Source organism: Glycine max, chromosome 8, assembly GCF_000004515.6.
Source record: "Glycine max cultivar Williams 82 chromosome 8, Glycine_max_v4.0, whole genome shotgun sequence".
Taxonomy (NCBI): Eukaryota; Viridiplantae; Streptophyta; class Magnoliopsida; order Fabales; family Fabaceae; genus Glycine; species Glycine max.
The window spans coordinates 15897672-15921904 of NC_038244.2; the positions used below are offsets into that span (position 1 = coordinate 15897672).

Genomic DNA, 24233 nt, shown 5'->3' on the forward strand with positions numbered 1-24233 from the left:
TAACATAACATCACCATCACATACATGATGATACGTTCATCCTCGTCACTCTTCACTCCCCCCACTTTCTTCGATTTCTGAAATACCTAACAAAACAAACAGTCCCAGAAACAATCATTAAACTCCCAAACTTCGTTTTATTCCCACTCACCACTCACTCTCTAACCTCAATTTTTTCAAATTAAAGTTTCCTCCTTTCACTGCTCCAATCTCCCCCTCTTTGATCTCTCACTTCAACCACGAGATGCTCAAAACTTCCGCTTTTCAAGTTTGCCACTTTCGTTCGAATTCTCGAGGTATTTCAGCTCACCGATCAAATTCAACTTCTGGGTATTTCTGCATATTTAATTATGATTTGTGGGTCGTTGGCAATAAAACTTTTTTTTTTCTTTTTGTGGAGCTGGTGGACTCTGGCTTTATGTATTGTGAGGATTCTGAGGTTTATGATGTGCCTTCGGGTGTAAATGATTGTCAATTCAAATGGTACTTGGTAAATGTTGGGTTGAGGGAAGTTTTGAGGGGGTTTCTTCAATTGAAATGTTGTCTGAGCACTAGAAAGGATATTCATGTTTGGGATTTTTGTTTATTGTGGTTTTGAAGAACTGAAGACTGGCCTAGACAGTGCCACTTTTTTTGTTTCTACTTGAGTGGTAGGTTTGTGTTGTGTGTGTCTAGGCCAATCAATTTTTTTGAAGCTGAATTGTCCAGAAATAAGTTTATCTCGCATGAGTTTTGATTGTTTGTTTGTTCCATTAACTCTTAAAATAGGTAAATTGGTGATTCGATGTATTTGTTTTGACAGAAAGCAAAGTATTTTAAATTTGTGGAGAGGCTTGTAATGCTGAATGTTGTTGCCAACCAGTGGAGTAGGGATGAATTCTGCAATGGATGATATGAATTTGATTCAGCAAACCCAGAGGCATCACTTGGTTGTGAGGGAGATTGGCGAGGAGATTGATTTAGAAATAGGAGCTGGGGAGGATGACCCGTCATTTGGTAACGCTACTCTGATTGGTGCACCAATGCGGGAATCTTCTGTAGAAGAACATGGAGAGAGCAAGCAGACGGGGATGATTTCTCAGCTTCCTAATGATGCTCAAGATATGTCCAAGACCCAACAGGGGAAAAGGAGGAAAAAGGTTGTTAAAAGATGGAGAGAAGAATGGGCAGACACCTATAAATGGGCTTATGTTGATATGAAGGATGGGACACCAAGGATTTTCTGCTCTGTCTGCAGGGAGTACGGCCGGAAGCATAGAAGAAATCCTTATGGGAATGAGGGCAGTCGTAATATGCAGATGAGTGCCCTGGAAGAACACAACAACAGTTTGCTTCACAAAGAGGCTCTTCGTCTTCAAATGGCCTCTAAAGATAAAATTGTGGTCGACAAGCCTGTTTATGTAAAAGGTTGGCCATCTCAGCATGCTTTAATAACTGCCATGTAAAGATAATATTTTTAGTTATTTCAAAAATGTTGATGGTTGTATATTGTGTTTTCTGTTAGTTGAATTGAGCCATTTGTTGTGCTCTTCCCAAATTCGTTTCAATTTATGGTCATAAGTTCATAACAAATATATTGTTCGTTGTGTTGAAAATTCACAAAAGATGCATTTAATCAATTATACAGGATAATAGGAATATGCTTCACAGATGCATTCAACATTTCAATCAATCTTTAGTTATATGAAGTGCACATATTGTGTTATTAGATAAATCTGAACGTAATTGTGAACTATACTACTGCTTTTAGAGTTTGAATTACCACTGATTTGGTAGCATCCTATGGCATACAATCATTTTTATTTGTTCCCTCCACTGGTTTAATGGTTGCTTTGCAAAATTTAGTTTTTGTCCTCACTTTCAAATGCTTGTTATTTTCTTTTGTCATGAATAATATAATATTAATTTGCCATTTTGTTTAGTATTAGAGTATATGATTGTATTTGTAAACTGTAGTTGTATATTGTTAGCTTTAAAACACAGCACATGCACCCTCATTCTGTAAGTTAAGAGAAGTAACCAACAGATCAGTTTAACTGTTTGGTTAGTTAGTGGCCCAATAATTCCCTACACAGTTTCCTATATTTTCAGAGCTGCTCTCAGATAACAGGGTTAATTCATTTTGTTCTAGAAACAAAAATAGACCATTTTCAGATTCTTTCTCTCAACTTTCTCTCTCAGGTTTCTTCTTTAACTCTTATTTTCCTTCAGTTTCTGTTCACATAACACATATACTTCCACATTTAATGCCATTTATAAGGTTTCAAGGTTCACTTAAAATGTCAATGATATGGGCTCAAAGAGGCCATTATTTCTAAAGTGTATGTGGGAAGGGTCTAAAGGTGCAATGCCCCTGACCATAGCCAAAGGGCAGAAATGGGGGGATGGGCAGGGTAAAAAGCGATTACAGAATATGGATCCTTGATTCCTTGGGAGAGTTTAAGCCTCGCAAAGTGCCCGAGAGAGTTCCTGTTACTAATTTCTTCCTCGTTTGTACTGTGAATAGTGCTATATCTCAGGATCTGGTTCTTAATCCCAGACCTGAAGACGTAAACAATTTTGTTACTTTTAGTTCTTATTTCTATCCGTACTTGATACCTAACAGTCAAGATTCAGTTAACATTACTATGGCAAATTTCAGCTCATTGCTCTTGTTCTGTATGATAGAATATCTATTTTACAATTGACATAATCAATTTCTTGAAACAAGTAATCTTTTTTCTTATTAAATGCTTATGTTCTTGGGTATTGTCTGACAATTCTATAATTGAAGTTGCCATGTCAAAAACAGCAGGATCAATTCTTGAAGCTACGCTAAAAAGGGATCCTCATGAGGTTGAATTCATTCAGGCAGTCCAAGAAGCAGTTCAAGCCCTTGAAAGAGTCATAGCAAAAAATTCTCGGTGTGTTTTATTCAAATGGCTATAGTTATATATTTATTTATCCACTGATAACAAAGCCAATGCTTTAGTATTTGAAGCATCTGATTCTCATCAATATTCTCATGTTTCAGTTATATTAACATCATGGAGCGCTTATTGGAACCTGAACGAATGATTGTTTTTCGAGTTTCATGGGTGGATGATAGGGGTGAGACATGTGTGAATCGGGGCTTTAGGGTACAGTTTAACCAGTCAATGGGTCCATGTAGGGGTGGTATTCGTTTTCATCCATCAATGAATTTAAGTGTTGCCAAGTTCCTTGGTTTTGAACAGGTATTATGAGTATTTTTGGATTCACATATGACATTATTTCTTACAAGTAATGACTTAGCTCTTGCAGAATTTAGCCTATTTTAGTGCCATCACATTTTTTTCCATGACTTCGAAACATATTGGTTATTTGTCAACCACAAGAATGCACAGTATGTCTAAAAGATTTTCTTCCTTTTTTTTGGGGTGGGGGGATCTAAGTTACACCCCTGGATCTCTTACGTTTGGGCTGTATGTTACACACTTTTTACATTTCATCACCATGGTGGAACCCACCTTTTTCTTTAATTTTTTTTTTAACATTGATTTGATTTCACTGTTAGTGCTGTATGGCAGTAGTCTGTTTTTTGTTTTTAGAAAGAGAATAAGCACATGAAAAGAGGGGAGGATAAATAAGCAAACATGTGTGCTTACAGTTTCACATACACGTGTCCATATTGTGTTGAAGTTAGTTGATAAAAAAATAGATGAGAGAGAGCAAATAAGTGCCAGAATGATAATAAAAAGAAGATGGTGAGAGTATTCAATGGAATAAAGAGGTGAGCAGGGTCAGTGTTGGAGTTCTTTAAAATACTCTCTTAGGGTGGCTTTTGGGATGTCGATATCTTAGATGTCTAAGATCACTTGGTATCAATTATACTAACGTAAGATGCATGTGTTTTTACACATGTGGGTATGCTATATTTGTGCAGTTGATAAGTAAACCATAAAATTTCATATCTGCCTTGTCATAATTCGTGGTAAAAATTTAAAAATGTGAAAATCAATACTAAATGTCATGTTTCTGAAATATTTCCTAATATAAAGATTAAGGAGATCTTTGAAATATTTCTAACATGCCTAGATCTTTTATGGTCTATGTACTTTATGTATGGAAATATAATGATTGGGACAGAAAACCTGTATATCTAAGCCTTTATTTGTTTATATCTGACAAATATACTGAGATTCACATATCAGCAAAAGAATCTGGATTCTGAGCTGCATTTCTGTATTGGACCACTTTATAGTTTATATGACACATCCTTCTCTGCAGACTTTAAAGAATGCCTTATCACCATATAAATTAGGAGGAGCAGCTGGTGGAAGTGATTTTGATCCAAAAGGAAAAAGTGACAATGAGGTGAATTTTCAACTTATTCAATTTGATCTCTACTTTTGTAGTTTTATAATTACTAAATGTTACTTTGATAAGTTGGCAGATTATGCGATTTTGCCAAAGTTTCATGAGTGAAATGTATCGCTACCTGGGGCCTGACAAGGTAACTGAAAGCACATGTTTTAACCTGTTCACATTCAAGGCCTATTTCATGTATTATTCTTGTGATGGATGTCTATTAGGACCTTCCGTCAGAGGAAATGGGTGTTGGTACTCGGGAAATGGGATATCTTTTTGGACAGTATAGGCGTCTCGCAGGTCATTTTCAGGTAATTCATACATTCTCAAATCCTAACAAACTATTTGGTGGAAATATAAATATTTTACCTTTTTTCTTATATATTTTCCCCTGTATGTTTATCCCTCAGATCCGAATTGCTTGGTGCACTTTATATAAAAACATCAATAGAATAAATCCCAATGACCAAGGAAAAAATGAATAGATTGAGCAAACTCTGAGATAACTATGGACCCAACCTAATAGGAAAAAAATGGTTGTTGTTTCAGGTTGTTTTTCTGCCTTTATGTGGTTGGGGATCATTTCTTTACTGTACAAAATGAATGTTGCATATCTTGCATGATATGCATCGTGTATAGTGCTGTGTGTAGCATGTCTAATCAGTTTAGGAACATGAAATTTTGAGATACTGATTATGTTGGCATTTGGGGCAGAAAGGAAAACTATGTTTTGTTTTTTGGGTATTTTTCATATGTATGCCTTACTTATGCAGGGAAGTTTTACAGGGCCAAGGATATTTTGGTCTGGCTCCAGTCTTCGACCTGAAGCCACTGGCTATGGGCTGGTAATTTCAATTTTTAATTCTTACTCTATGTGGATGTATGGTGAGATGTGAAAATATGAGTGATTATGTATGAAATGTGCTCCTGCTCCATGGTAGCCTTCCATTTTCTTTCCTTTTTTTTTGGTATTTCTGTATGAGATATCCTTTTACCGCAGGTCCTATCAATTTCTTGTGCTTATCCTTATTCAACAAAAAAACAAGAGTAATCTCTAAGCATTATTGCATATCAGCCAACTAATCATTTCAGAACAAAAAGCATGTAGCTTGCAAGTCCATTCTGGCCAAGAAGATCATCACAAAATGTTCTCTGCATCTATTTTTTCAAGTAATTAAATTTTTAACAAGTTTGTCATGCTTCTGCAGGTTTTCTTTGCCCAGCTCATGCTTGCTGACATGAATAAAGAACTTAAAGGATTAAGGTTTCTATTCTAATATACACCATTTCTTAAACAGTGTTTCTAATGACTCATTCATTGTTGGTGTTACCTTTCTGACCCTCATTTCTTGTTATAATATCCCTTTGAGGATTAAAATCTTTTCTTTTCAATTTGGTAGAGCTTTCTTTTCTTGAATTCAAAATTCCATTAATATTAGAAACTTGGAAATCTTCAATATCTTCTGTTAACTTATTATATTTTTAAAGACAAATATCTAGTGTGAAATTTGTTGCATCCTAAATTGATTTCACACATTCATGATCCTGGAATACTCTTCGAATTTATAATTTCCTGTAGATGTGTTGTGAGTGGTTCTGGGAAGATCGCAATGCATGTCTTGGAGAAGCTAATTGCTTATGGTGCTCTTCCCATTTCAGTATCAGGTAATTTTGGTTTTTATGAATTGGGTGTGTGTGTGGGGGTGTGGGGGAGGTTCTGCTAAGATGCAGAATAGTTCTAATTGAATCTAGGATTCTCCTATCATTTTTAACCTGGTCCTTTCAAGGAGTCTTGTTTTTTTAACAAAAGCATTTGACAGATTCTAGAGGATATTTGGTTGATGAGGATGGATTTGACTACATGAAAATATCATTTTTGCGAGACATCAAAGCTCAACAAAGAAGTTTACGGTGTGTATCATTTCTGTTGTCTGTTTATGTTTGCTATTATGTATAATTTTACTGTCCTCGTTCATAAATTGACAATATGTAGAGACTATTCAAAGACCTATGCTCGGTCCAAATATTATGATGAAGCAAAACCTTGGAGTGAAAGGTGTGATGTTGCATTTGCCTGTGCTTCACAGAATGAAATTGATCAATCTGATGCCATTAATTTGGTTAATTCTGGTTGCCGTATACTAGTAGAAGGTAGTTGTTCTGCAGGATGCAATATTGGTTTTCTTCCTCCTCTACTTCCTCATATATACTAATGGAAGCTAATTTTTTAATTTCAATCCCAGGTTCAAACATGCCTTGTACCCCTGAGGCAGTTCAGATTCTGAGGAAAGCTAGTGTTCTCATTGCTCCTGCAATGGCTGCCGGTGCTGGAGGGGTGAGATTTGTACTTTATTTTTCCTATGTATATTGTATAGTGTACACATAATCCCACCATAATCAAAACAACAGCGACATTAATGACCTTGGTGATGGTGGTGTACAGCCACTTTCATTTCTAATACTGCCATGATGAAAATGCAAATTCTATCCACCTTAATAGATCTTCTCTTCAACTATGGAAGTTTCAATTTCAACACCAAACATTAGACATGACATTTGGACGGACCTTTCTTTAATCTTCCGTTCCCCTTGCTTGCAGGTTGTGGCTGGAGAACTTGAACTGAATCATGAATGCAGTTTGATGCACTGGTCACCAGAGGACTTTGAATCTAAATTGCAGGTAGTTTTGTGAAATCAATTGCCCTTACAAATCATATAGTTTGCCTTTTAAGAATTGTAAATGGTTGCTAGGTTTATTATTATGTAGTTCTACGTCATGTTCTTATTGACTCTTCCCATCCAAATTGAATTTAACTCATTCTTACTCCCTCCTTTCCTATTTATAAGACCCTTTCAACTAATTTATGCCCCTTTAGAAAAGTAGTTAGTTTAGTTAATCACATTAAATTAGTCAATTATTTGTACTATCATTTCAAAATTACCCGTTTCTTATCTCTCTTTTTACTTAATTACTTCTCATTAATGTTTGGAGAGAAAATAATTAATGGTATGTAGGGAAAAAAATAATTAATGCATGTAGAAGTTAGAAAAATGATCTTATAAAAAGGGACAAACAAATTTCTGAAAAGGTTCTTATAGTTAAGGACGGAGGGAGTATATGTTAGAATAGAATGATACAATTTTCATAAACGAAGTTATGTTTCTTGTGTGCAGAGAAATACATTATAATGTGTGTTTATTTGTGATTTTCTCTTTTTAATTAATAATTTTTCTTCCACACTTCAGTAAGCATCAGCCACATACTGTTTTATAGCAACTTCTGTCTTCAAATTTGCTGTTTCTTTGGGCAGGAAGCAATGAAGCAGACTTATCAGAGAGCTATGAAAGCTGCAACTGATTTTGGTTATCAAAAAGAAAGCCCTGAGTAAGTGCTTTCTTTGGTAGCATTACAAAAATGATGAAAGCTACTAACTTTATATGCTTTACTTTCCAAAATTAATGCTCTCCCAGTAGGCATCCTAATTGACTAGTTCTCCTCTTCTCTTTCATTTTGCCGTCCTACCACAATACAAAATATATGATTTTCCTCTCTGAAGATCTGTCTTGATGTTCTGAGTATTGAGTATGCTAATTTAGAAGAATTATAGTATTGATTAGTTCTCCTCTTTCATTTCTACTTTCTTACAAGACACTTCAGCTACAAGATCTGTCTTGACCAAGTTTATTTTTCAACAAAAGATAGCATTTGTGAGATGCAATGTTTTTTTAATAATAAAAAGAAACTTGGAAAACCTATATTTTCCATCCTTTCATTATCCTTTTTATCCAAAAAAGGTAAAATACATTCTAGTGTAACCTGTCAATGTAATGGCAACTGTAGATTCTTGTGAGTGTAGTTTCCTTGCAATGGATTTGTTTGAATGATTATTCATCTAAATATGCAGTCCTAGTTAATATTTGTATGCTTGCTATGTCAGGGCTCTGGTACATGGAGCAGTCATCTCTGCCTTTCTAACCATTGCTCAAGCCATGACTGATCAAGGCTCTATATAGGGGTTCATATCGCAAAGTTTTGAATGCATCCAAATACTGATGTTAACCAATTAGCACTATGGTTGGAAATCTGCATTCACTGAATAGTCCAGATCATTGTTGATGCTGCAGTGGAAATTGTCAATGATAGGATGACACACTATTGCCAAAGCATATTTCCTTGTAAAATATGTAAAAAAAAAAATAGACTTAGAAAAGAAAAATATTTGGAGGACAAATTTTAGTTTCACAACAGAATAGGCATCCTTTAGTATTGCCAAGAAAAAGGAGAAATTGTCCTTGGCTTATTAACCCTGCTTGATGCCTGTTCCAAACTGAAGAAATATTTGAATATTCAGATTTGAAATAAAAGGTTAGTGTTCAATTTGAATATTATGCTTATTGTTTAGAAGTTTTCCTTCGAAAGAGCCTTTAGATATGTATTTTCAAAATTTAATTCGGAGACATTTTCTATATTGAAATTAAAAGTGACCAACCATGCTATTAAATTCATACAAACGTTCTCGTTAAAGGAAAATTCTTACAAATACTCTTGTTGAATAACATCTAAAAATGTTCTCATTTAAAATAGTTATTCTAGCTTTTATATATATATATCTATCTATCTATATATATATATTATTTTTCATTGCTATACATTTCATAAACTTAAAGTATGCGCAAAAGGCATTTAATCCACCTAAACTTGCCAATGGCAATATACTAACTATGAATTCCAAATCTTCTAATCTAATTTCTATATAATATTTTTGTGTCTGAGTTTTTTTAAAAAAAAAATTATGTTCACTACTAAGTTAGCCTATTCAATAATGTTAAAAAAATACTATAAATTAAAGGATATTTTAAAAACAAATTAATTAAAACAATAAAAAAATCTAATCTTTCTCGCATCGAAACAGTGCAATCATTGCAAACAAATATAGCACGTTTGTCCTCCCCGTCTCTTCAATCCGTGCAATCATCATATTCAAGGCCACTGGAACAACACCTTCCAGGCTTCCACTTTTTTATTTTGAAAGATTTTCCTTCCTTGTCATATTCATGCTCGAGAAGGGACCTACTTTAAAAATAAGTCTTAGACACTTTTTTCAATGACTTTTTAAAATACAAATTTAATTGTTGAATCATATAATGCTATAAAATGACTACACTGTTATACATATCAAAGTTTAAATAAAAAGGTATATAATATCATATTTTAGAAGTTTAGTACCAGTAAAAATAAAGTTCATTAATGAAGTATCAATTTTTAAGTTTTATAATATATCTCATAAACTTGATGTCCTTAATGAAAACGTTCCATTTGTTAAGAGATGTTAGTTCAATAAGACTTAGTGTGTTTGACCCAGCTTTTTTTCAGCTTATATTTTCCTTAAAAGGACAAGCAGAGCCAAACATTTTTAGAAATAAACTTGTGCAAGTAGATGCTTATAAAATTACTATACCGATGTATTTTTCTCTTAATCTTATTATCTAAACTATTTTAAGTTTATTTAGTTAGTTGAACATGTTTTATTATATTTTATTCTGTTATTTGTTAAAGAATAAATTAAAAAAACATAAAATTTTAATCCCTTATATCATATTCAATTCATACGAATAAAAAAATTAAAGAAACAAAACATAAGTAATTTAGTGTTTTATTTAATATTTGTAGTCGCTAAAAAAACAGCAAAAGTCAAATAATTAATCCAATCCAAATTGTAAAAATTGGAAAGAATTGAATCAGATTAATATTGTATTCAAATCAATTCAAACCAGATTAAATTTATTGTTAATAAATAATTTATTATTGCTGTCAAAAAAACATTATAATTTATTGTTAAAATATAATCGAATGCCTTTATACCTAAATTGCAAACATCCTTACTTTGAAACCCGCATTATATGTAAATATGGAACTCATTAGCCAGACTTTGTAAGTTGTATATTTGAAAAAGAAAAATGATTTCTTGACACTCGAAAAGTGTAAACACCCAATGAAAGATAAATAATTAATAAAATTGGTGATGTAGTAAAAAAAAATGATGCACTTTTGGAGTGTCAATCAATCAGCATTTTATGGGGAAAAAAAAAACTACCTATGCCTCAGTGAGTTTGCAGTTGTACCTTGGAATTTAATGCAAAAAAAAATGGTAGGGAAGGATGTCTCTTTACAAAGTTAGTGAAACTGTCCTCTCTTATGGGTACCATGGACCAACCATCCGCATTTATAATTAAACTGCAAAGGATCTGGTCCTTCAAAAAAACCTCTAATTAGAAATTGAAGAAAAATATGGTTCAATAGGTGTTACACATTTATATTATAACTAACATTAGATGCAGACATAACCTTGAGCTAAAGTGGGCACGGTAGAATTTTGCCATTTACAAGAAGTTAAAAATAATATGGAACGACAAATGTTCTTCTTACTCAGTTGACGAATTTCAGCCGACCAAACTGGTAACAAATTCCGTAATTCATTCATGATATATAACCATAACCTTAAAGAGAAAATGATAAAACAAAATTTGAGACTATCTCTAAACTTGAATGAATTCAAATTCAGACATCTCCAAACTCGATTTTGAAAGGTCTAAAAGGCAGAAAAGAGTATTCTTAGTTTCTTACAGAATACTTCTGCATAGATACACACGTTCATAATGAAACAAAATCGTCTTATTTCTGCTACTTCAAATTGAGTTGTCTATCCCTAAGTTACTGATTTCATGCAATTCGAGGATGATGATTACAAACAAAAGATATTTCTTTTTATATCAGACAGTGTTTAAGTGAAATACAATATCACACATCAAACACTTCTGCATTGTGCCTTTGATAATATCATAAAACCAAATCCTCCAGTCCTAGAAAGATGGCAGAAACTCCCTCAAAGTCAGCGAGGCAAACTGTAAAACTCTGCCTGATATGCAGCATATTCAATTTAACTAGCTCTCATAGAAGAATGTGTGGATGAATCGGATTTTTCAGCCAGATAATGCTCAAGCATATCCTCCTCTTCATCATCTGGCATGACAAACATAGAACACACATTTCATCATTATATACAAAATAAGTATTTGTTTCAAAGAAACAGCACGTGTGCATAAAGAGGGAAAGAGAGAGGGATACCTTCAAAATCATCTTCATCAAAGTCAATATCTTCCTCGTCCTCCCCTTCAGATTCCTCAGCGACAGCAGCCACACCTTTCTGTGAATGAACAAAAATAGATGGTATAATTTATATGTTCATAAAATTTAAGAAAATTACTGTAAGATGCCAGTAGGAGTGAAATTTTAAGAAACAGGATCCATTAACCAAGAGTGGTTAATTAAGTTGTGGAGTGTTTAAAGCAAGATTCGTTAATAAGGAACCTTGAGCGATTATATTCAACAAACAAGACGCGTTAACCCCTAGTGTGGTTAATCTTAGTGTGAAGTGAACTAAAGGTTACTGTGATAGATTTTACAGCCCACGTGTCCTTTGTAATAATTATCACATTTTTTAATGTCTCATTTAGGAGGCACCATTTACCAAGGAATTTTATAGATATTTTTATAGCCTTCTCATACATTACCAATTCCAAGTTGTGGTTTCTTTTTTAATTTAATTTAATGTTCATTTATTTTAGTTGCTGGTACCAAATTATTTGTTTGGGTTGTTGAACATTTGACACAAAAATACTAATTTAGGATATCAAGGTTAGGAATAACTATAGTAAGGACAAGTAGTACCGCTCTTCCACTTTCAAACCACTGTCTACCACTGAGCTTCTTTTCCTTAGGAGCTGAGAGCACAGACTCTGGCATTAGCCTGCAATCAGAACAAATTGTTTTGGCATCAAAAGAAAAGTTGTTACAACAGGCATTTAGAATAGATCAACTAATTCTTTACTCTATTATGTTATTTGTTACAGTGTTACATTTCAAATTTACAATCCTCCCACCCCTACTCTATTTTTCCTGTCTTCTTCCTGCCATACATGATAAATATGTTTTTAAAACCTCTACCCCCACAGATAATCACTGGTCACACATGTAGAAGATTCATCATACATTTACAGAAAACCCTTGTATCTCAAAATTGTAGATATGAAGAGATTGAGAAAACTAAAAGGAGCTTACTTAGCTCGCTCCAATGCTAGCTCAGCTTCAAACCTTTCTCTCCATGCCAAAAATGTTTCAACAGTAACTGGTTCCCCGTGGGGTATCACTACCTAAAATGTTGGATAGATAAAATTGTCAGACAGCTTTTTCTACACAACTTTCATGGACAAATGTATAAAATCATAAAAAGAATATATTAGAGGAAATACATCTTCATCTTAAAAAGAATCCAGGTAAGGATATCAGAAGAAAACAAACCACCACTGCTACCTTACTCATATGACTACTTAGAACTAAAGGATTATTCTCCAAAATGCAACAGACAAGAAGTAATTGCATATAAAAAATGTATAGTCTATAATTCTATATGCACATCTACCATGCTCAATCTAGTGGAATTACAAAAAGAGGGAACTCTGATAATAAAAAATCTCCCAAGTAGGAACAGTAAACCTATTAGTGGTTATTGAACCCAATATATTCAAGAGAATAACTGCTTCAAACAGTTATTTTCCTTCATAGTAAAAAAATGTATAGTAAGAGAGCGAGCCTTAGCGCAGCTGTAAAGTTACACCTAGGTGACCAATGGTCATGGGTTCAAATCAGGAAACAGTCTCTTTGCATATACAAGAATAAGACTGCGTACAATGGCCCTCCCCCATGCCTTCACATTGTAGGGAGCCTCATGGCACCCCAATAAGTTAGTTTAAGTTATTGGGCTTTGAACTTTGATCGTATTAGTGCTCTTATTCATTATGTTTGACTTGACTATTACCCTTCTCTAATTGCCCCTACTTCTACAAGCTGCTTAAGATGTACAAGCACGTATTTTCTGCTTTCACACAGCTAAACTCTGTTCCTTCCATACACAAACTAAACAACTTTCTGGTAGAGGAAAATACAAGCAGTCAGCACTGGCCTTGCAAGTAAAGCTGTTTTGAACAAAAAATACCAAATATCTAAGCTAAAATGATTAGCTTCACTCATCAAAGCAACAAATACAGATGCAGTCAAGGTACAGGTATTATTGAGAAGATGTAACATTCAGTATCAGTGATCTTGTTAGCATTACTCACTACTAATGAACCATGCATATGAAGTTCAATTACTGGGATAGAGCAATGTCTCTAAAGTATAGGATACAATACAGGAAGAGGATACATTAGCTTAAGTAATTAAAAATATAGTCAACATGTAGTAATAATAATAAATAAATTCAGAACATTTTAGGGATAATATGACTCACAGTTCAATAGTTATTCTTATTTTATTTACCTATGTGGAAGTTCTTTTTTTTAATTTTTTAGTTTATGTTGAAAATGTCTTTAATAGTACTCATAGTGTATTGTATATAGCTCTAATCTTGTTCTACACAATTGTACTACACGTTGTACACAGCCCTTTCTCCCATAAGTCTTAGAAAGAAGTTGCTATCTTTTTCACAGAAGAAATTTTATTAAAAAGGCAAAGAGAATGAAATTACTACATTTTGAGAATATGGGATTCTCAATGGGGAAAAACAGGAAAAATCAAACACACACACACAGAATGTGGGCCTCACTCAATGTCTTAATATGTTTTTGGGAAGGTACTTTGCGATCACAAATAACCCCTAATGTCTTTCTCCATTTTTAGCCATCCTGCTTGCATTAAGAGTTTAACCAAAATTTCAAAAGAAAAATCACAAAATAGATGACAGTCTTACATCCTCTTTGGCTGCCTCTTCTGCTTCAGTACTCCCAACATCATCTTGACAAAACCGGTCAGCCAACCACTCTTTAGCTGAGGTAACAAGTGTGTAGATCATAGCCATACCAAGATTTTCAGATGCCTGTGGAACACAATTTTTGCATCAAAATATCCAATTTCCATAACCTAGCAAGTATCCACAACAAATGTAGAGTTCCATAACCATCACTTGTGCAACATGAAAATGCACATGTAATACTAATACATATTAAATTTAAAGTGGCTATTTAAATGTCTTTCAATCTGTATGACAACCAGTGCAAGAATAGCACAAAGACTAGATATGCTCAAACATTAAACAGCAAAACTGCAAAGTAAAAGACTACCTCTTGTTGAAGATTTTCTTTCAAAATCCTTAGATCTTCAGTAGACATTCCTTGCAAACTGTAAAGTATAGATGAAATATAGGCACATCATAATGTTAGCGTATAATAAATGAATCAAAAATATATGTGATGCACTTGACATTAACGGAACAGACAAATAAATATTATACAATTATAATAGAAATACTGACCTTTTCAAATTTAAAAGTGGAGGTTCATCAGGATATGTTTCTGTGTGTGAAAAGATCAAAGCCAGTTGAGCTGCAACAAAAGTAGCAATTGCATCTTTCATATATGCAGTAAATAATCTCCAAAAGTAAAACAATATGTTAGGAATAAAAACAAGATATTCCAAAATCTAAAGTACATGTTCAGTAAAACTGAACACCAAAATGGAAAAGAAAATAATATAACAAAGAGAAAGAAAAAATAAACCTGGATTAGTTATTGGCCCATCTGCATCGTCATCCTGTTCAAATGAATAATATTTAGATAAATATAAGGGTAGTTTTTTCCCCAAGTTATTTGATAGGTAAGACATCTCAGTTCCCTAAGTATAATTGAACAAGTCAAAGGAGGAGGAAAAGCAATTAAATAAACCCAAACAAGCTACTTTTTTACCAAAAGAAGACATCAATATAATTCCAAATAATTTCAATGAGTGTCAGCACACTACACACTACACACAACAAGAAAATGTGCGTCTCTTCTTCTCAATAACAGAATAAATTCATTACATAGAAAAAGAAAAGTAAACTATCAATCAAAATATATCGAATTATTGATCGCAATAACATAAACACAAATTCTTTCCATCATAAATAAGCTGCATAATAGCAACCATCGTAGTTATCACCATGTTCTGTTACAAACAAACTCTAATAAGAAGTTTAAAAACAAAAAATGCATAACATGAGAAACCACACTAATAGAGGGAGAAACATTTACCTGCGCAACAACCTTTATTTGGAAGCATCGATTGGAAGTACTTAGGCCGCTTTCACCAGAATGTATTTCTAGCATGGAATATCAAACAGAAAATCAGGCCCTTTTATCTTCTCAGTGGAAAAACAAATGACAAGTAAATTGGGATTATATATATATAGAGAGAGAGAGAGAGAGAGATTTTAAATGGTATAAAAAAAACAAACCTTTGAACTCATCCATAAGTATAGCTTCTAATGCTTCAATTTCCATATCCTGTTCTTGTTTGTAGTCTGCGTAACACAGCACACATCATCAAATAAGGCTAATGCTATTGGGAATTAATGCACATAACAGAATGATCAATTTACAACCAAAACCATGGAATAAAGTTAAAATATCATGCAATTGCAAACCAAAACACTAAAAAGGGGGGAAAATAGAAAGATTAAGATTAAGAAATCACCCGTCATGGTTGGAAATTGATGCGTATGAGAGAGAGAGAGGATTAGCAAAGCGATGTCACGGAAGTAGCAGTGTGTGTATTGTGCAGGGAAGGGAAGACCTAACCAGTGAAACACTGCTTCTCTTGAAACGGTGCGTTTTTTTAACCAGTAATTCGCCGAATGGTGAACACTAGGGTGTGAGAGCAAGTCATGTCTTCCACCATGGAAGAGTATTATGGCCCATTAGATATATTAATTTTAAATTAGATGGTTGAGATTTTCAATTTGTACTTTTCTTTTATTGCTTTCTTTCCGAATTTACCCATCGGAGCACGAATTTTTGGCATCAGCCGAAGAGAAATCATATATGTTAGAACTAATAAATGATGACGTGAGAGGTATATGAGTTATGGAAGGATTCATAAATAAATAATTAATTAATAATTAAAGATTAAATATAATTGGATTAAATAGAAAAAATTGTTAAAAGGTAATTATTACTTAATAGGAATATTAGTTATAAGAAGGATTAATATACATCATGTAAAATGTGAAATAAGGTCGAGTTTTCTTTAATCTCTAGTCATTATTATAGATAAGCATCGGTATAGAGAAATATATATATTATTTATCTATTATTCGTGAGAATTATAAGTTTCAAGATCTTATTAATTTTCTATAATTATTAATTTAGAAAATCCTTAAAATTTTATACATGTATCAGAGCTTATGATTATGAAATTTATGATTCTCCAATAATGATTTATTTTCTTCCAATTATGCATGAATCTTAATTATAAAATTTAGAATTTTTTTTCTAGCTACAAGTATAAAATTTTGTGATTATTAAAATTGTTTCTTCAATTTGAAAAAAAATACTGGATTAAGAATTATTATGATATATTATAATAAATTAATGGATCACCAAATTGTGACAAGTGATGTTGTCATTATGAATAACATGTCGGTATTTATCAGAATTTCTTTTCAAAACAAGATGCCTTCAATTGCATTGCATTGCATTATCCCATATGCTCATTTTTTTTCCAAATACTATTGTTGAATGTCGCTAAAGGATTTAAAGTTTATTTCTTGGAATTAAATTAACGTGAATGCTTTGAAATTTTCGATAGCAATAAATATGTATATGCTACATATTTGTTTGAACGTATTTGAATACAACAAAAAAAAAATGTGAATATTATTTTATGGCATGGGATGAAATTAATAAAATGATTATAAATCGTTAACAGTAATAAGGATGTGCAGGTCATCTATTTGATTAGAATTAAATGTTTGATGAATTTGTTAGTCACCAAAGTAGTCAAATTTATAAGGTTATTTAATTTCAAATTAATGATTATTTCAATTACTCATAAAATAATGGATGTTAAATTATATGATTATTGATTTATGGGTAATTGAAATTCATTGTTATAAGGAATTTATGGATCGCTCAAAGGTTTATTAGTTGTTCTTATAATTAATGAATATAATTGTAGGCGATTTGTGTGTATCATTAGTTTTATTTATATATTCAAAGAAAATAGTTACTAGTAATTGGTGCATATTTAATTGCCAAATAATGTTAAGAATTTTATTGGCATCGTCATGTTTGTATGTTGTGTGTTAGTGTATCACCCAAAGGAGAATATCAATATACATTGACCATTATATAAATGAATCATATGTATGACATGTGTTTTATCTCTCAAAATACTTATGTGAATTTTATTGTGAAGAGAAAGTCTATTATGAAGTTTGGGAAAGATCTAACAGACTTAATCTAATGTTCATGAGAATGAAAGTTGCAGACATTATTAAGACAACTTTCCCTAAGACCGATAATGCTAAAAGGTTTATGAGGTTAGTGGAAGAGCACTCTCAAACAGCTAATAAGTCTCTTGCTGAGACATTAATGAGTACATTGACCACCATGAAGTTTGATGATTCACATACTATACATGACCATGTCATTGAGATGACAAACATTATAGTAAAACTTAAGACATTGAAAATGACTGTGAATGAGAACTTCCTTGTTTAATTTATTTTGAACCCATTACAGTCCGAGTATGGCCCATTCCAAATGAGCTATAATACCATGAAAGATAAATGAAATATGTGCATGAATTGCATAGTATGTTCGTTCAGGAAGAAACAGAGCTCAAGAATCAAGGAAGTCACTCAGTCCATTATGTAAGCCACCAAGGGAATCAAGGAGCTGGAAAGAAAATTGTGAAGAAACATGATAAAGGCAGAGAGTAATTAAAGATCAATGATGAATCTTTGTAAATCCAAAAGAAGGTATCAAAGGGCAATAATTTCCAATTTTATGGGAAATCTGGACACTTTTAGAAGGATTTCTTAAAGTGTAAGTCTTGGTTCGAAAAGAAAGATGAGTTTAATGCTCATGTATGTTTGAATCAAACTTAACTGAAGTTGTACATAATACATGGTGGATTAATTCTAGAAGTATGACTCATGTTTCTAACATTATGCAGGGATTTCTTACAATTTAAGCCATAAGCCTAAATGAGAAGTTCATTTTCATGGGAAATAGAGTGAAAACTCCAGTGGAAGCAATCAGGACTTATCGTTTAAAACTCGACACTGAACATCATTTAGATTTTTTGGAAACTTTTTATGTGCCTAGTTTATCTAAGAATTTAGTTTCATTATCTAAATTTGATGCTATTTGATACTCTTTTAATTTTGGTAATGGATGTTTCAGTTTATTTAAGCATAATCATCTTATTGGTACTAGTGTTCTTTGTAATGATTTATATAAATTGAAATTAGATGATTTGTATGTTGAAATTGTTTTAACTCTGCATCATAATGTTGGCACTAAACATAGTTTAGTGAACGAACGATTTGCTTTCTTGTGGTATGAACGTTTAGGTCATATTTCTAGAGAAAGTATGAAAAGATTAATAAAGAATGAAATTCTTCTTGATCTATATTTTACAGATCTAAATATTTGTGTGGGTTGTATTAAGAGAAAACAAACAAAACATACAAAGAAAGAAGTTACAAGAAGCACTCAACTTCTTGAAATTGTACATATTGATATTTGTAGACCTTTTGATGTTAATTCTTTCAAAAAAAGAAAGACATTTTATCACCTTTATTGATGACTATTTACGTTACGGTTATGTCTACTTACTGCATGAGAAATCTTAGGTAGTGGATGTCTTAGAAATTTACTTGAATGAAGTAGAAAGACAATTAGACAGAAAGGTGAAAGTTATTGCATTTGATAAGGGTGGTGAGTATTACGGAAGATACGATAAAATTGGGCAACACCCAGGTCCATTTGCTAAACTTCTTCATTTTTCTAAAAGTTTTTGTTCAAAACTTTTTCTTTCAAGAAAAGTTCTTTGATAAAAAACTTGTGCTATTCATCTTTTTCATTCCCTTCTTTCTTTGCCAAAAAGAATTTGCCAAGGACTAACCGTCTAAATTCTTTTTGTGTCTCTCTTCTCCCTTTTCCAAAAGAACGAAAGACTAACCGCCTGAATTCTTTTGTGTCTCCCTTCTCCCTTGTCAAAGAATTCAAAACGACACAGTCTGAGAATTCTTTTGATTCTTTCATTTCCCTAAAACAAAAAATTTCAAAGGACTAACCGCCTGAGAATTCTTTTGTTTCCCCCTTCACAAAGTTTCAAAGGACTAACCGCCTGAGAACTTTGTCTTAACACATTGGAGAGTACATCCTTCGTGGTACAAGTAGAATGTACATCTACTTGGGTTATTGACTGAGAACAGGAGAGGGTACATCTCTTGTGGATCAGTACTAGTGGAGGGTACATCCGCTAGGTTGTTCAAAGAGAACAAGGGAGGATACATCCCTTGTGGATCTTTGCTTGTAAAAGGATTTTTACAAGGTTGAAAAGAAATCTCAAGGACCGCAGGTTGCCTTGGGAACAGATGTAGGCACGGGTTGTTACCGAACCAGTATAAAAATTCGTGTGTGTTTGTCTCCTTCTTTCCTACTCTTTTAATTTCTGCTGTTCATTTTAATTTTCTCTTTTACTTTTGGTTAAGTTTCTTTTATGTTCTTCATTTACTTAACAACATAGTAAAATCCTTAGAAAAGTAAATTTTTAATTAGTAAAGGTTTAGGAACAATTAATTCAACCCCCCTTCTTAATTATTCTGAAGCCACTCGATCCAACATAATACTCACTAATGTGAAACGAGGTCTCCTTCCTGATAGAAAAGTGTTCTCTCTATTCTCTAGTCATCACAAACGTAGAGAGACAAAAACAATAGTTAAGGGAGTGAAATCTTGTTTATCTCATCTTCCAAGAAATCAAAGTGCACCAAAGAGAAATCTCACTATGGAGAAAGATACGCATTGTTTATTTATTATTTGTGAGATCATAGGTTTCAAGATCTTATTGATTTTCTATAATTTTTAATCTAGGAAACCCTTAAAATTTTACAATATAAGACTTGAGAAATAACCAGTTTGAAACCATTATGAACCACAACGACACCAGATTCTGCATGAATCTCTAACGAGTAGAATTAGAGATGACGTGACATTAGTTGAAGCAAGTGCAACAACGAGGTGGAGAATGGAGAGTCTTGTCTGGCATATAGAGGAAAAGGGAAATTGAGTGGTGATAGAAATATGAATTGGTAAAAAACACAAAGAAAGGAAAATAAACAATAAGAAAATATCTCAACCATCCATTTAAAAATTGAAGTGTCTATTGGTGAGAAAATAGTTCCCATGGTGAGAGACATGCTAACCAGCCATATCCATAATCGCAAGTGAAACTCTAAGGGAGTTGGCATTTGAACTCTAGTATACCAAACTCAAATGTTGAGTTTTTGATACTTGATCAATGCATGCATTATCTTGAGATAAGAATTATTAGTAAGTAGTAGAGGAAACTTGTCATGAAAAAGGTATTTCAATCTTGACATTGCAACTCCCAATCTGACTTCATTTGTTTTTTACAATTATGTTACAAAACGAATATTATAATGATTGCAACATTAATTCAATAATGCAGTACTTTGAGGAAATCAATCGGTTATAAAAAAAGGTATGTTTGGTTTTAACAAAGTGCTTAAAAGCAAAAATATATTGATATCTATTTAGTTTGGTAAATTTAAGGATTCTATAGGCCAAAAAATGGTTATTTACTCAAAGTTACTTAAATTTACATGCAAAAATTGTTTTTGATTTAGGCTTAATTGTAAATTTAGTCCTCTATTTATCTTAGTTTACAAATTTGGTCCCTATGTAATTTAATTCACCAATTGAGTCCCATATATTTTTTTTACAATTCGGTTATTTTAGTCTTCAATCCTGAAATTGGACGTTAACAGTTAATTATTTATGTTGATCGCCACATGTTAGGTTTTTATTAGACATTAATTATGTGCACGAAATATCCTTCTCTCTCAAACTCTTGTTTTTGCTCTAAAGCCTACACTAAACTCGCCTCCAAAACTTCCTCTCCTCCGTTGCACACACCAAAAACACCATCACTAAACTCGCCTCCACCATTAGAACTTGACACCCACGCCCCATTGTTCCAGTTTCTGCTTCAGCGCTCATCGCTCCTCCAATCGACGCCGCCACTCTTCTCTGCAACTTTTCGCACCAAAGGGCAAGGCCGCGAAGGTCAGATCTGCAACTCGTCACCTGCACCACTTCGATTTGAAAAAACTAAACCTTGTGAGATTTGATATCTTCAAGTTTGGCTTTAATGGCCTCCTCGAGAGTGTCCCACTCGCTCTTCTTCTTGAGTTGCTTCGTGAGTGCCATAGACTCTACAACGAAAGGGTGGGTGCGATTTGATGGCGGCGGGAGCAGAAGCGGAGACAACAGAGGTTGCTGTACGCAAGCGGTTTTGGCATTGGAGTAGTGGCAGGCAAAGAAGTTTCTATGATTTTTAGGTAAAATAAAAATTACCAAAGAGGGTTAATTTCGTGCACCTAATTAGCGTCCAATAAAAGCACAATATGTGACGGTCAACATAAGCAATTAATAGTTAACGTCCAATTTCAGGTTTGGAAATTAAAATAACTGGATTGAAAAAAAAAAGGACTCAATTGATGAATTAAACTATAAGAGAACCAAATTTTTAAGCTGAGATAAATATGATGACTAAATTTATAATTAAGCGTTTGATTTATTGTTTCATTAAAACTAACATAGATTGTGGTTCCCATTGAGTACATTTAGATTCCCCGATAATTAATATGTAATGAATAACGTTATGAAATTCCTCGTTTGATAACATTGTTATTGATTAATTATGCAAATACTTTTTTCCAAGATTAAACTATACATTTTTCTTAGCTAAAAACTATGATGTTATGCATGCATGTTTAACTTCGTAAATACGGAGCAACTTTTCACTAAAATATAAAATTTGAATAATGACAGTTCATAAACATAAAATAATAACATGATTTATAAGAATACTTAACATAAAAACTTATAATAAACATTATTGGTAGATGAAAATAACGCACAATGATAAATAATAGTGAAAAAAAGGTTTGATCATGCTTTCTTATCCTCAATTCATATTTGACTAGATGAGTGTGAAATATCATAAGTGTTAAATCACTCGTAACATTATTATGATTTTATGTTATAAAATTAGACTCATATTTTTAATGATTATAGAGTTAGATTAATTATATTTTTTTACTGAATATTTTTTTCTCTTTTTAAATGTTAAGAATTGTGAAATAAGTATATGATTTATAAGTAAATATTTAAAAGGATTGATGCAGTGAAATGAATATAATTTATTTAATTGGAGAATTCATATTTGATTATTACATTGTGCAAAATTTTGTTGGATCAACTGGCAACATAAGCGAGATTCAAGATTAGTCTTTTATTCAATAAATTGAGAAATACTCATAATCTCTACTCTGGGACCAAAAAATAAATAATAATATTTTTCTTGAAGAATATTATGAACACACTCTCTAGGATCAAATATATCATCTCTAATTAATTCAAATTTATTGAAAATTATAAAATAATAAATATGACATGAAACCTTCAATTTTTTATTTTATTTTCAAGTAATAAAAAATGATGTGTTTGAAAGTGTATTCTTAGCCTTTTGCTGTATTTCTTCTATAATGATAACCTTGCGAAAACATTGACTAATTAACATGTTTAGTTTTAATAAAAGTACACATAATATCTTAACAATATAATTTGCATGGATTATTTATAATAAATCATAAACAGGTAAAAAAAATTTAACATGTTTTTATATATTTAAAATATCTTTTTATATTTAAATAATCTTATGCAATACACAGATATTACATATAGTATCAAGCTAAAGGGTTAATTTGTTTAAATTATTTGTTAAAAAAAACATTTTTCCAACAAAATGAACAGTTTTATGCCTTTTTGACAAGTTTGTTTAAACTATTTAAAAAAACAGTTTTATGCTTTTTTAAATAAGTAAATTCTATCTATTTTTTAAAATAACTATTTTTTTTTAAAATGCTTTTTCTATAAGCATTTTTTAAAATTTTAAACAAATGGATCCAAAATCCACTTTATAGTTTCTATAATTTGCAACTGTGTAATTTTAATTTCAAACAGTTTTTTACTTTTGACTTTTTTTATGGAACAATCTTGGTTAGAGGTCAACACAACTATCTAATGACTCCATCAATACATGTTTTAAAATTTAAAAGCACAAACATTTTTAGTATAAACTCAAGTGAAACTCTAAAAGGGTTGACATTGTCCAACTCGGATGTACCAAGTTTGATGTTCATCACTTCTAAATGCATGAATTTTTTCAAGATAAGAGTTACAAGAAGATGAAAAATATTGTATGAAAAGTTGTTTCGAACTTTCGATTCTTCATGACAATTATTATAACTCCTAAGTTGGCTTCATTCATTTTTTACAATTATGTACCCGATGGGTATTACGGTAATGTGTAATACTATCTCAATAACCCGATACTGTGATAAAATCACCCTGCTACACAAATATACAGTTGGCCTTAACCCTATTGCCTAAGAGTGTAAAAATATGTTAATATTTACTTGGTTTGATAAATTTAAAAATTCTATGTACAAAAAAAAATGATATATACTCCATCTTATTTTTCCCATGAACTAATATGCATCATTTGTCAATTCAAATTCAACTCATTTAAAATGTAACTAATAAAATTCAAATAACAACCAATGTAATCGCAAATAACAATTTTATACATGATATTTTTAGAGGGATTAATAAATTGTCAGACTATAAATTACATTGATGATGTATTCAACCTAATTTTTCATTCTAATGTATGGCATATGATATATCCTACGTACACATATTAATTCTCA

General features: G+C 32.2%; 2 protein-coding genes across 6 annotated transcripts; one reads left to right on the forward strand and one right to left on the reverse strand.

Moving 5' to 3' along the window:
- On the forward strand, positions 1 to 8713 carry LOC100788009 (NADP-specific glutamate dehydrogenase). 5 transcript variants are annotated; one of them, XM_006585475.4, is made up of 16 exons: positions 1 to 296; positions 803 to 1407; positions 2795 to 2903; positions 3014 to 3215; positions 4249 to 4335; positions 4415 to 4474; positions 4554 to 4640; positions 5103 to 5174; positions 5538 to 5593; positions 5909 to 5994; positions 6150 to 6240; positions 6323 to 6480; positions 6573 to 6664; positions 6929 to 7009; positions 7641 to 7714; positions 8268 to 8713. In XM_006585475.4, exons 2-16 carry the CDS (start codon positions 846 to 848, stop codon positions 8341 to 8343), a joined length of 1893 nt encoding a protein of 630 aa, XP_006585538.1. In that variant the 5' UTR covers positions 1 to 296; positions 803 to 845; the 3' UTR covers positions 8344 to 8713. The 5 variants fall into 5 exon arrangements, with proteins under 5 accessions (XP_006585538.1, XP_006585537.1, XP_014634600.1 ...); XM_006585474.4 differs by having other exon boundaries at positions 2 to 296; positions 2792 to 2903; XM_014779114.3 differs by having other exon boundaries at positions 3 to 296; positions 769 to 1407; positions 2774 to 2903.
- A 2130-nt stretch (positions 8714 to 10843) lies between these two features.
- Positions 10844 to 16094, reverse strand: LOC100788547 (RWD domain-containing protein 1). Its single transcript, XM_003531584.4, has 11 exons — positions 15896 to 16094; positions 15657 to 15722; positions 15454 to 15521; positions 14941 to 14974; positions 14697 to 14766; positions 14506 to 14563; positions 14136 to 14261; positions 12449 to 12540; positions 12059 to 12137; positions 11456 to 11534; positions 10844 to 11350 (listed from the first exon to the last, which is right to left on the reverse strand). Exons 1-11 carry the CDS (start codon positions 15900 to 15902, stop codon positions 11268 to 11270), a joined length of 762 nt encoding a protein of 253 aa, XP_003531632.1. The 5' UTR covers positions 15903 to 16094; the 3' UTR covers positions 10844 to 11267.
- Positions 16095 to 24233: the final 8139 nt, after the last annotated feature.